The sequence below is a fragment of the Taeniopygia guttata genome, chromosome 5 (assembly GCF_048771995.1).
Source record: "Taeniopygia guttata chromosome 5, bTaeGut7.mat, whole genome shotgun sequence".
NCBI lineage: Eukaryota > Metazoa > Chordata > Aves > Passeriformes > Estrildidae > Taeniopygia > Taeniopygia guttata.
The window spans coordinates 11,714,663-11,726,960 of record NC_133030.1 but is presented as its reverse complement, the minus strand read 5'-3'; the positions used below and the strand labels follow the sequence as shown (position 1 = coordinate 11,726,960).

General features: G+C 61.5%; 1 protein-coding gene and 1 long non-coding RNA gene across 3 annotated transcripts; one reads left to right on the top strand and one right to left on the bottom strand.

The window, feature by feature from the left end:
* Positions 1–3,368: 3,368 nt before the first annotated feature.
* On the bottom strand, positions 3,369–7,704 carry LOC115495431 (uncharacterized). Of its 2 annotated transcripts, XR_012056216.1 has the most exons (3): positions 6,944–7,704; positions 6,565–6,662; positions 3,369–4,751 (listed from the first exon to the last, which is right to left on the bottom strand). It is a non-coding gene; the product is annotated as an uncharacterized lncRNA (long non-coding RNA). The 2 variants fall into 2 exon arrangements; XR_012056215.1 differs by having other exon boundaries at positions 6,565–7,704.
* A 77-nt stretch (positions 7,705–7,781) lies between these two features.
* On the top strand, positions 7,782–9,903 carry LOC100230622 (cobalamin binding intrinsic factor). The gene is made up of 9 exons (XM_002195969.6): positions 7,782–7,961; positions 8,043–8,225; positions 8,332–8,475; positions 8,549–8,692; positions 8,771–8,946; positions 9,033–9,270; positions 9,379–9,520; positions 9,599–9,717; positions 9,788–9,903. The coding sequence occupies exons 1-9, from the start codon at positions 7,892–7,894 to the stop codon at positions 9,847–9,849; spliced, it is 1,278 nt and encodes a 425-aa protein (XP_002196005.6). The 5' UTR covers positions 7,782–7,891; the 3' UTR covers positions 9,850–9,903.
* The last annotated feature ends 2,395 nt before the right edge of the window (positions 9,904–12,298 follow it).

Below are 12,298 nucleotides of genomic sequence, written 5' to 3'. Positions count from 1 at the left end.
CCCGGGATGAGCATCCCCCGCCCAAAGCGGAGCGGGCGCGGATCCGCCGGGATTTACGGGCGGGGCGGGGCGGGGCGGGGCGGGGCGGGCTCAGGTGTGAAGGGCGGGGCCGGCTCAGGTGTGAAGGGCGGGCCCGGCTCAGGTGTGAAGGGCGGGGCGGGCTCAGGTGTGAAGGGCGAGGCGGGCTCAGGTGTGAAGGGCGGGCCCGGCTCAGGTGTGAGGGGCGGGCCCGGCTCAGGTGTGAAGGGCCCCAGAGCGCCAGAGCGGCTGCGCGGGGCGGGGCTGCAGGGATTTAAGCGCCGGGAATCGCCTCAGGAGCCATTTGCCCCTCAGCGATCGGTGGGAGAGGTTGCCGCCGGGTCGGGCTCTTTATTTCTCTTCCTTTTTATCTCTTCTCTGCTTCTCTTTCTCTATACCTCTCCTCTATCCCCTCCCTTTCTCCCCTCCCCCACCCCCTACACCCTCCCCCCCCCCTACCCCCCCCCCTCCCTCTCCCCCCTAGCCCTCCCCTCCTTCCCCCCCCGGCCCGGCCCGGTCCCCCCCTACTCCCCCTCTTCCTCTCCCCCTACACACCCCAACCCTGCCATACCCCTCCACCTTTCTCCTCGTCCTTCCACGTTTCTTCCCCCACCCGGCTCCCACCTGGCCCCTCTCCCTGCTCTCCTTCCCCCCACCAGTTTTTTCCTACCTGCCTTCAATCCTCTCTCTACTTCCTCTGCCCTTCCTTCCCCACCCCAGAGTCCAGCTCCCCCTGCCCCCTTTCCGTGCTGCGTTTTGCCCCACCTTCCCCTCAATCTGCCTTCATTCCTCCTACTCCATCCTCTCTACCCTTCCTTCCTTCCCAGCCCACCTCCCCCTGTCCCCTCTCCCTACTGCCCGGTACACCCCGACCCCCCCCACCTGCCCTCCGTCCTTGGCTCCCGCTGTCCATCCCCTCTGCCCCCCTATTCCCGCCCTCCATCCTCTCCTTCTTTCCCCCGCAGCCGCGGGGCTCGGGGCGCCGCAGAATAAAGCCCAGAGGGCCGGAGCGGCGCCCCCCGCTGTCCCCGGAGCCCCACCGGGGCCGGGCCCGCTCGGCGGGTCCCCCCACACCGTTCCAATGCACCGCCCGACACCGCCGGGGCTCCGGCTTTCCCTACATCACACTGGGGGTCCCCGGGAGGGGGGTTGGGGGTCCCCGGGGGAGGGGGTTTGGGGGGCTGGGGGTCGGGGGGGGGGGGGCGGTGGGTTGGGGTGGGCAGGGCCCCCTCCGGAGGAGGGGGTCCCGGGGAGGGGGTCGGGGTGGGCCCCCTCCGGAGGGGGGGGCCCGGGGGAGGGGGGTGGGGCGGAGGGGGGATTTTCCCCCCTCCAGTCCCCGCCCCCTCCCCCGGACCCCTCCTCCGGACGGGGCTCACCCGGGCCCCCTCCGCGGGACCCCCTCCTCCGGACCGGGGCCCGGGGGGGGGGAGGGGGGGCGGGTGGGGTGGGGGGCAGAAGGGGAGGGGCCGTTTGTTTGTGCGGGGATCTGTGTGTGTTCACGCTGCAGAGTGACGTGACCCCCTCTGCTTCCCCCCCACCCCACCCACCCCCCTCCCTCCCCCCCCCCCCGGGCCCCGGTCCGGAGGAGGGGGTCCCGGGGAGGGGGCCCGGGTGAGCCCCGTCCGGAGGAAGGGTCCGGGGGAGGGGGCGGGGACTGGAGGGGGGAAGTCCCCCCTCCGCCCCACCCCCCTCCCCCGGGCCCCCCCCCCCGGAGGGGGCCCACCCCGACCCCCTCCCCGGGACCCCCTCCCCCGGAGGGGGCCCCGCCCCCCCTAACCCACCCCCACCCCAGGACCCCTCCCTCCCTAAACCTCCCCACCCCCAGGACCCCCTCCGGAGGAGGGGGCCCATCCCACCCGAACCCACACTGGGACCCCCTCGTCAGGAGGGGTTCCCCCCTGACCCCCAGCCCCGACGCCGCCGGGGAGCCCCCACTGCGATGGGGGCAAAGCCGCAGCCCCGGCGGCGTCCGGCGGCTCTTGAGAACCGCCCCGGGGGACCCGCCGAGCGGGCCCGGCCCCGGTGGGGCTCCGGGGACAGCGGGGGGCGCCGGGCTCCGGCCCTCTGGGCTTTATTCTCCGGCGCCCCCAGCCCCGCGGCGGCGGGGGAAAGAGGAATGGGGGGACAGAGGAGGGGTCAGGGAGGGATTGGGAGGGTACGGAGAGGGGTTGGGGGGTTTGGGGGAGAAGGAGGAGGAAAGGGAAAGGCCGGGTGGGGAGAGGGATGATGGACAGAGGAGGGGTACAGGGGCAAGAGAGGGGAGGCGGGCTGGGGAGGGGGTAGGAGACAGCCGAAAGGACGAGGGGGGGTCCGGGATGTGCAGGGGAACAGGGAGAGAGGCCAGGGGAGGCTGGGGAGAGGAGAGAGGGCGGAGGGGGGCTGGGAGGGAGAGGGGGAATGGGGGGAGAGAGAAAGAAGCTGGAGGGGTAGAAAAGAGGGGAGAAGCGGGGGGAGAAGGAGGAGGATAAGAGTAGGAGAAAGAGGGAGAAGAAAGAGGACGAGACGAGGCTCTCCTGAGCCACGCCGGGAGAGCCCGGCCGAGTAGCAGCCGAGTCAGCCGCTGAGAGAGCAAATGGCGGCGGTGCCGCTTTCCGGGCCTTAAATCACCTCGGCCCCGCCCCGCGCAGCCGCACTGGGGCCCCGCGCACCTGAACCGGGCCCGCCCCAGAGCCCCGAGACCGCCCCAGAGCCCCGGGACCGCCCCAGAGCCCCGGGCCCGCCCCAGAGCCCCGGGACCGCCTCAGAGCCCCGGGACCGCCCCAGAGCCCCGGGACCGCCCCAGAGCCCCGGGACCGCCCCAGAGCCCCGGGCCCGCCCCAGAGCCCCGGGACCGCCCCAGAGCCCCGGGACCGCCCCAGAGCCCCGGGACCGCCCTGGGACCGCCCCAGAGCCCCGGGACCGCCCCAGAGCTCCGGCCCCGCCCGGCCCGGGCTGGCGGCGGGACCATCGCTCCCGGACCCGCCCCTCTCACCTGGGCCGGGCCTCCGGGCTTTCCGTCAGCCCAACAAAACGCTGCACTTCGGCTTTTCTTGCCGAGCCCAAACTCTCCGCACTTGCTCCTCTCCTCAAGCCCTGCAAACACAGCGTTTAGTCCCTGTTCCTGAGCCCCAGGTCTGGCCCTACGAGCCTGCTCCAAAATGCTCACTTTAGTCTCTGTTTTTCAGCTCGGAGCCCGATTTAGCACCCCAAACGCAGCACTGGGTGTCTCTTTGTGAGCCCAAAACTGCTCCAGTCCATTGAGTTCAGAGCCCCCACAAGTGCCCCGGGCCATGGGCGGACCCAGCTGGGCTCCAGCAGCAGCTCCCTCACCCCCTCCCCTTGTGGGATGGGCAAGAGACCAGAGACAAAAATCCAGCTCACAACACTTTAATAATGGAAACCAGTCAAATACAATCATTTAATATTAATGACAACACATAATGACAGTGAGAGCAACAAGAACACTGAGAACAACAACGAACAGGAGAAAGAGAAATAAACCTTACACCTCCCCCCCTTTAATATTGTAAATCCAAAATGTAATCCAGAGCACCACAAACTCCCTGAGCAGGGGATTTCCACATTCCTGTTATTTTCTCTGTGGCCCATCCTGGGGATTTGTGGACTAAGGAAGGCAGTCTGCTGCTCCTGTGCTATTCCCAAAACCAGAACACCTGGAATTAGTGCCCTGGGAGCCCAGTCTGGTCCTTCCAGTCACTGGGGGTCACCCAGAGGTTCTTTACCTGCATAAAGTGAAAATGACATCCTGGTCCAGTGCATTTCTAGCAGGACTGGACACTCCTGGCCACAGAGACCAGTCCATGGAAGTTGGACTGGTGACAATCCAGGAGGATTTTAAGTTGGATTCCTGCAGGTTTCATTGTGCAGAAGCTCCAGTTCTTTTTGGCACCTCATGTTTAAATGTTTCCCTGCTGGGAGAGGTCAATTAGTCTTCCTAATGGCCAGATTGCCAGAGGCAGGGAAAACCAACCGGCATTCCCTGCACATCTCCACCATTTCCATGTCCTTCCAGGGGTCCAAGGACAGGAGCCAGCCCAGGACAGGCTCAGAGATGAGGCTTCCATCCCAAACCATTCCATGATGAGTCCACAATCTCTCCCTGCATTAATTTTCCATTGTTTCCTCTCAAATTTATATGATTTATTAAAGGAATCACTTTAAAATTATTCCAGTAATAAAACAGGGAGCATCAAACATACAAGAATCAGTCCCATGTCCACCAAATCATTATTAATTGGAAACCTATTCCCTCATCTCTGTCCTTGTTTTGCTTTCCTGGAAATCCTTAGGACCCCACAGTTTCTCAGAGACATCAGCTGGGATCACGGGAAGGTTTGCTCTGTCAGAAATCCGGGGGGTTTAGAACACTTGTTCCTCTCCATCTCTGTCCCTTACCCAGGTTTCCCCTAGGATGGTGCTGTGGGATAAGTTTGGAATTACTAGAAACAGATCAGCTTCACATTTTTTCCCCTCTGCTTCTCACCTGTTTCAAAATTCCCGGCATTACCCCCACACATGCCCTAGAACACTGCTGTGCAAACCCCCATCAGAGGAACATCCTGAAAAGGGAAAACCGCCTCCAGCAGCAGCTGGAATGATCCCATTTCTGTTCTTACCTGGTCTGCAGCTGCTCCCGCCAGAGCTCCCCACAGCCACTGCCATTCCTGAACAGGAGCTATGGAAGACACTCCTGCTGTCCATGAGGCTGAGGAGGCAGTTTGGGAAGTTCTTTGCTGTGCAATCAGACCAGAGAGTGTCAATGATCCTGTGCTCCCTTCCAAGCCAAAGCAGCCCGTGATTCCATGGCATGAGCAGCACCTCTCCCGGCTCCATTCCAGAAACATCCTCCCACTAACCCAGGACTTTTCTTTTTCTGCATCGCACCAGGGATGCGCTGCCGAGTGCGCCAGGCAGGGGACGCCTCAGCATTCCCCGCGATGCTCCAATATTCCCAGGATCTCTCAGCATTCCCGGGATCTCTCAGCATTCCCAGCGATGCCCCAGCATTCCCAGGATCTCTCAGCATTCCCGGGATCTCTCAGCATTCCCAGCGATGCCCCAGCATTCCCGGGATCTCTCAGCATTCCCGGGATCTCTCAGCATTCTCGGGATCTCTCAGCATTCCCGGGACGCCCCAGCATTCCCAGGATCTCTCAGCATTCCCGGGACGCCCCAGCATTCCCGGGACGCCCCAGCATTCCCGGGATCTCTCAGCATTCCCGGGATCTCTCAGCATTCCCGGGACGCCGCTCCACGCCGGCCCCGCGCCGTGCCGGGCTGCAGTGCCGGGCGCTCCCCACGGGGCGGCAGCACCGGCCGCTCCCGCTGTCCCGGGCCGGTCCCGGGCCGCTCCCGCTGTCCCGGGTCGGTCCCGGCCGCTCCCGCTGTCCCGGGCCGGTCCCGGCCGCTCCCGCTGTCCCGGGCCGCTCCCGCTTTAACCCGCCCGGACCCGGCGGGGCCGCGGACACCGCGGGCAGAGCCCCGCTGATGCCCCGGATCTCACCCGCCACGGCACAGGATCGCAGCAGTTCCGAGCCGGAACGGACCCACGGGCAGCATCGAGTCCAAATCCGGGCCCCGCACAGGACCCCAAGAACTCCCCCCTGTGCCCGGGAGCCTCGTCCAGACCCGGCTCTTCCCCCAGGATCCTGAAAACACAGCGGGGCTGGGAGAAGGATGACGACGGGCTTTTAAAATACACATCTCGTTATACGGTCGTTCTATAGATCCGTTCTGTATCCTTATCGGTAATCCTACAATCAACATGTCCCTTATATCCCGCTACACATCCTTACACGTCGCCTTCTCTGCGGTGACTCCAGTGACCGACGGGAGCCCCGCCTGACCGCCCCTGCCATTCCCGCACAGCCCGGGTTTCCTTCCCGGCTCCAGCCCTGCATTCCCGCGGCAGCCTCAGGTGTCTCGTTCCATAAAGCAAATTAATCACAGTAACACAGAGCCAGCCCGAGCCGGTCCCTCCGGAGAGCACCGACCGCCTCATCCTTACCCCAAGCTGTGCATTCTCTCCCCTGCACATTAATTCAGATTCTGCCCCAAAATGTTCACTTTGGCCCCTCCGGAATCCGCCCCAGAGCGACGCCCCGGGCCCCGCTCGGCCGAGGCGGCTCCGGTGTCCCCTGCCCGCAGCTCCCGCTGCTGCCGCCTTCCCGCTCCGTGTCCCGGGAGGGGACAGCGATCCCTGTGCCGGGACAGCCATCCCTGTGCCGGTACAGCGATCCCTGTGCCGGGACAGCCATCCCTGTGCCGGGACACCCATCCCTGTGCCGGGACACCGATCCCTGTGCCGGGACACCGATCCCTGTGCCGGGACAGCCATCCCTGTGCCGGGACACCGATCCCTGTGCCGGGACACCGATCCCTGTGCCGGGACAGCGATCCCTGTGCCGGGACACCGATCCCTGTGCCGGGACACCGATCCCTGTGCCGGGACAGCCATCCCTGTGCCGGGACACCGATCCCCGTGCTGAGGCACCGACCCGCGAGGCCCCCGTTCCCCGCTCGGGGTTCTCCCCGTTCCCCGCTCACCTCCGAGCCCGGCGCCGCTGCTCCCCGGGCTCCACCATTGCCGCTCCCGGCTCCGCGCTTGCGCTCCGGCGTTTCTTTCCGGGAAACTTTATCCCGGCCTTGGCCCCGGATAGAGAAATATATTTGTATTTTCAAACCCTCTAGCTCCGTAATCAGAATTCCTTACAGTGTATATCCTGTCTATAACACAGCAGACACAAGGTTTTATTTCGGAATCGGTTTTTAAATGCATTAAAATTTCCCAGAATATACAAAAATGGGAATATTTGCAGTTTTCAGTATTTTACACACAAACCCCTCATGAATTTTCAGGCATTTTGCGGCTGTAACCTCCCTTTTTTGGAGGGATCTCACTCGGGCCCCCTCATCCCTCACTCACCTGGTCTCCACCACAATGGACTGTGCCAAGTGACACCATCACCCTCCAGACTCCCTTTTTCCTCCTTGCCTACAGAAGGCACAGGGAACATCCCCGAGGATGGTGCCTTGTCCTGAATTGTCCCACAGGACGCTGCAAAGTGCTTGAGGAGGGCAAACCCCACTCAGCAGCCACCAAACCTCCCGGGTGTTATCTGCACCATTACCATTCTGAATCCAAATCCAGCAAAGAAAAAGTTCCCTATCCCGGTTAAATCCAGCACAGCAGCCAGCACACCTTGTCCCTGCTCATCTCACAGCTGGACACCTCCAGAAGGATTCTGTGAAGGACAGAGACAAAACTCCTACTACAATCCCCAAAATGAACAGGCTTTCCCTTCCCATCACCTCTGAGCTGGGAGACCTTATGGCAGCAGGATAAGAAACCAGTTAGACAGGAATTTCTCTCAGTTATCCTGAGCTGCCTGTGCCTGACGCAGGCACTGTCCTTGAATTGTTTTCCCAGCAGATCCAGTATGATCTTCTCCAACATTTTTCTTGGCACTGTAGTTAGATCATCAGGGCTGGAGTTTCCTGGAAAAGTCCAAGTGGGATACAGCTGGAGAATGCCCAGCCAGCAATGGAGCCCCTCAGGCTTCCAGGACCTTGGGTGGAAGATTGAGGTGGTGCCTTCTGGGACATACTGGGATGAATCCCAAACAACATCACAGCCTCGTGGATACTGAAGTGGTCTAAGTGGTCCCCAGTTGATCTCAAATGGAAAATCTCCGCCCTCCCTCCCCCACTGTACACACAGATAAGCCAGCAGTGCCTGGCAGACCCAGGGTGGCTGCGGGAAGGCAGGTGACAGGACAAGGACACTGGGAACAGCTAAAAGCAGAGAGGACGCCCAGAGAGCCGAATTCCACAGGACACTGCCACCCTGAGTGGGTCAGCTGGCTCCAGAAGGATGCTTGGTGTGGCTTTGGGCATCGGAGTCCTGCTGGCCCTGGTGGGCTGCACAGCCATCGAGCCCTGTGGTGAGTGTCAGCCACCCATGGAGAACCAGGAGAGAGCACGGATGGGACACAGGATCCCACTGATCTCCCCTCTCCTTCCAGTGGCCCCGCAGGATATGGTCTCCCAGCTGCTCCAGCGCTTGGAGGGATCTGTAAATCAAGATGAGGCAGCAAATCCCAGTATCCTGATGGCCATGAACCTGGCTGGAGGGGACAGTGATGGTCCCATCCACAAGTGGCTGCTCCAGGAGATCAAGGAGGAGGCAGTGAGGAGAGCCCAGAAAGGTAGGGAGGGAAAGGAGGGAAGGCACCAGCTCCTGGGGGACCGGGTTTCTGCCAGTTCTTGGGGTGCCCAGCCCAGCACAGCCTGGCTGCCCCCTTGTCCCCACAGACATGACCTCGGGACAGGTGGCTCTGCACGTCCTCGCCCTCCTCTCCTCCTGCCAGGATCCCCAGCATGTCCATGCCCTGGAGCAGACCCTCGACCTGATCCGTGTCCTGCAGCAGAAAACAGATGAGGAGATGGCCAAACTGGGTTTGTTGGGACTTGGGGGCCTGGGGGTGTCACTGTCCCCACACCTTGCCATCTTGCAACTCTTTGCTTTCAGAGGCCGACGGGATTCCCAAAACTACCCTGTACAATGTGGGCGTGGACACCCTGGCCCTGTGCCTGGCTGAAGCAGGTGGTGCTCAGGGACCATCGGTGGCCCTGGCCAAGCAGGTGCTGAGCCCCGAGAGCCACATCTCAGTGGGTGAGGAACTCATCTGCTCCCACAGTCCCACTCCTGGGGTCTATCCTGAGCCTTGGCAGTGACTCCAGGATCCCACAGACACCCAGGCCATGGTGGCACTGGCGCTGGCCTGCGTCTACAACTACGTGGAGCTCCAGGATGTGCAGGATCTGCTCCGGGAGGCACTTCGGACAGTGAGCAACAGCTTTCTGGATGAGCAGGAGAAGAGGAATGGCATGATCGGGAATATCTACAGCATGGGGCTGGCCCTGCAGGTAGGGGAGGTGCCAGGGAAGTGTGGCATCACGGCCACCTGGTCCCATTCCCAGATGTGTCATTCCATGTCCCACCTGCTCCACAGGCACTGGAGGCCACAAGGAAGTTTTACGCCCCACGGAAGTGGGACTGTGCCCAGGCCTTTTCTGTGGTGTGCACCCACGACTACCAGCAGCCCATGGCCATCGCCCAGGTGCTGCCATCCCTGGTGGGCAGGTCCTACCTGGATGTGGCTGGCCTGGACTGTGCTGCCACCAAGAATATGTCCTCAGGCCAACAGTTGCCCCTGTCCCCCACGCTGGGGACACACGGCATTCCCAGAGGTATGCTGATCCCACCTGGAGTTACCCAGACCCCACAGGGATGATTTCCCATCCTGCGCCTGCTGAGGGTGTGCCAGGTGCCCACCCTGCCGCTCTCTCCCTGCACAGACCTCATCCAGGTGCATTACTCCATCACCAACACGCTCCAGGGAAAACACTTCCGCTACTCCACTTCAGTGACAGTTCCAAGTGGCTCCACTCTGCTCCAGGTGATGGAGGTGGCAGCTCAGGAGAACCCCCAAACCTTTAGGTGAGAGCCAGGGTGGCTGTGGAGGTGGGATTTGGCATTTTCCTCAGCCAGGACAGAGCCTCCTCATCTCTCCTGCAGCTTCCAGATGGAGCAGGCATCCTGGGGTCTCTTTGTGACCTCCATCCACGGGTTGGCTGGCAGCATGGAGGACAGGACCTACTGGCAGTTCCTCAGTGCTGGGGATGCCCTCGATGAAGGTGAGGGAGGGGGCCAGGGATGGTGCAGGGGATTCTCCATGTCCCAGCCTCACACATCCCTCTGCTGCAGGGGTTGGCACCTACAAACCACACGATGGGGAGCACATCGAGGCCATCTTCAGCATCTACTGACTCCACCAAGACACCCTGCACCCCTCCATGGAGCAATAAAGTGCCATTCCAGCATGTCCCTCTGTGTGTGTGTGTGTCTGTATCTCAGGAAGAAAACACAGCTCACATCCCTTTTGTCTTCCTCCTGCTTAATTCCATGAGTTCAGCTCCTCTCCTTCTCTTCCCCAGCACCACACACAAGCACAGCCTTACCAAAACTTCATGGAGTCAATTCCCTCTTGGACATCAACAAAGCCTTTCCCCAGCAGCCATAGGCTTGTTCCTCCAGCCACATTGCTGGGCTTCAGTTCAACCTAGTCTGATCCCCACACAAACTCTCATGGCATTAATCAGATGCACTTATCTCTATTTGAATATTACAATCCCAATTAGCATCAGCCTCAGGCCACCAGTTGCATTTCCTCCTGGAAATCTGCAGGTGGTGGCCTGGGGTTGCAGCTGATTCTAGTCCCAATTCTGTGACTCCATCTCTGGCCAGGAGTCACCAGCACCTCCCAGCTGGGTCCCAACTGCTCTCCCAGCCAGCCCCATTCCCCAAACCCACTGGGCCTTGTCCAGTCAGACCTTCAGCCTGGATCTGCTCCCAGCTGGACCCTTCCCACCCAAACCATTGTACAATTCCACAGACACTGTCTCCAGAAGGAGCTAGGAGGGACAGGATCCAAACTCTTCCCAACAGCCCAAACACCAACATCCACCACCTTCCATCATCTCCAGTACATGTGGTCTTATCCTAGACATCAAGCCAGTCACACAGGAGCATCCTCTCTGACTCAACCCATGGTGACGGTGCCACCCTCCAGTTCCTTCCATGATCACACAGATAAGTTGGCACCATGCAGCAGTGCCACAGCAAAGGAAAGTGTAGGGTATCAGCTGCTCTACTGGAGATGACATTCCTGCCCTGTGCTGCATGGGATGTCCTGGGTACCCAGTCTGCCCCTCTTCCCCCTGCTAAATCCCCTCCATCACCATCATGCTCCATGGAAAACACTTACGCTGCTCTGCCTCAGTGGTTTGGTTGTTTGCTTTTAGTAGGATTCACAGGGTTCATTTTCCTCACAGTGGCTGGCACAGCCCTGGGTTTGGATTCAGGATGGGAATGCTGTGAAAAACACAGAGGTGATTTGGTGGTTACCGAGAAGAGCTTTTCCTCCTCCAGCACTTTGCAGTGTCGCATGGGAGAATCCATGTCCCCAGCTCTGTCAGCCAGGAGGTGAGACCATCATCCTTCTCCTCATCATTGTGTCCTACTTGCCTGAGAATCTTTCCATGTGCTCTGCTCCAGAGGGCCACCAGTGCCCACATGGAGCCCCTTGCCCCTGGCAGCACTGGGGTGCCCTGGGCCATGAGCTCTGGGGTGAGGCGGGGCTGTGATGTCACACAGGTGTCGCACCCGCAGCTCTGTGACATCAGCACAGTGTCTCCACAGGACACTGACACCACCCTCCGGCTCTCAGCATGGCCACGATGGAACACGGATGAAGCCATGAGTTTCCTGCTCCCCCCGCTTGTCCTGCTGGTGGCCAGTACGGCCGTCCTGCTGGCCACCCGTGTTTGGAAGGCACGGAAATGCCTCAGGACGTGGCGCTGCCGAGCGGCTCCGGGGGCTCCCGGTTCCCCCCCGGCCGAGGAGACCCCTCGCCATGGCCCGGCTGCCCCGGAGAGGCCCCTGTACATCCCCTGCGGCTGCGGGCCCTGCTGCACCCCCTGTGCGGCGGCGGCCCGGGAGCTGCAGGACATGGTGACGCCGCTGTGGCCCGAGGTGTCCTTCCCGCGGGACTCGGAGATGTGGCAGCTGTTGTGGGAGGACCTGGAGCAGCTGCTGGAACAAGGCCAGCTGCCCTGCTGTGCCTCCTCCAGCTCCTCCAGGAGTCCCCAGCCCTCCAGGTGCCAGCGCCCAACAAGACCCCTGATCCGTTGGAAAACATCTGCCGCTGGAAAAGGCTCAGTCCTCCGCAGAGCCCAGCGCTGGTCGAGATCCTCCACCCTTCCAAGAATGTCCATCCCTCGGAAAGGCTCCTTCATTCCCAGCCAGACCCTCTGTGACCTGTGTTGTGTTCCAACTGGAACCTGGCCTGTTCCTGCCAAGAAGCAAGTGGAAGTGTCCTGGAGCCGCCGGTGCCCAACCCACAGCTCCCAGGATCCTGTGGCAGAGCCATCTGGGCAGACTCTCCGCACACTGCTGGACAAGAGGCTCCGGCAGCAAAGACAACAGCTCCCATGTCAGGGATGCTCCCTGGAGCTGCCTGTGAAGGACGAGGCTAAGGAAGATCTCCACACCTGGGATATTTATAGCAAAGGTCTCCATCCCTGCCAGAGCCTCCATGAGATCTGCTGGACCCCAGATGGAGGAGCCCACATGGACAGGTCTCCCTGCTGCCTCGGAGCCATGGCTATCCACAGAACTCACCAGATACCCACGGCCAGGAAAAGCCTGGAAATACAA

What these genes read in the sequence shown, in the direction of transcription:
- LOC100230622 (XM_002195969.6), top strand. Translation starts at nt 7,892, where the DNA reads ATGCTTGGTGTGGCTTTGGGCATCGGAGTCCTGCTGGCCCTGGTGGGC. An exon ending in GCATGGGGCTGGCCCTGCAG is followed by an intron (nt 8,947 to 9,032) that starts GTAGGGGAGGTG and finishes CCTGCTCCACAG; the next exon opens with GCACTGGAGGCCACAAGGAA. An exon ending in GAGAACCCCCAAACCTTTAG is followed by an intron (nt 9,521 to 9,598) that starts GTGAGAGCCAGG and finishes TCTCTCCTGCAG; the next exon opens with CTTCCAGATGGAGCAGGCAT.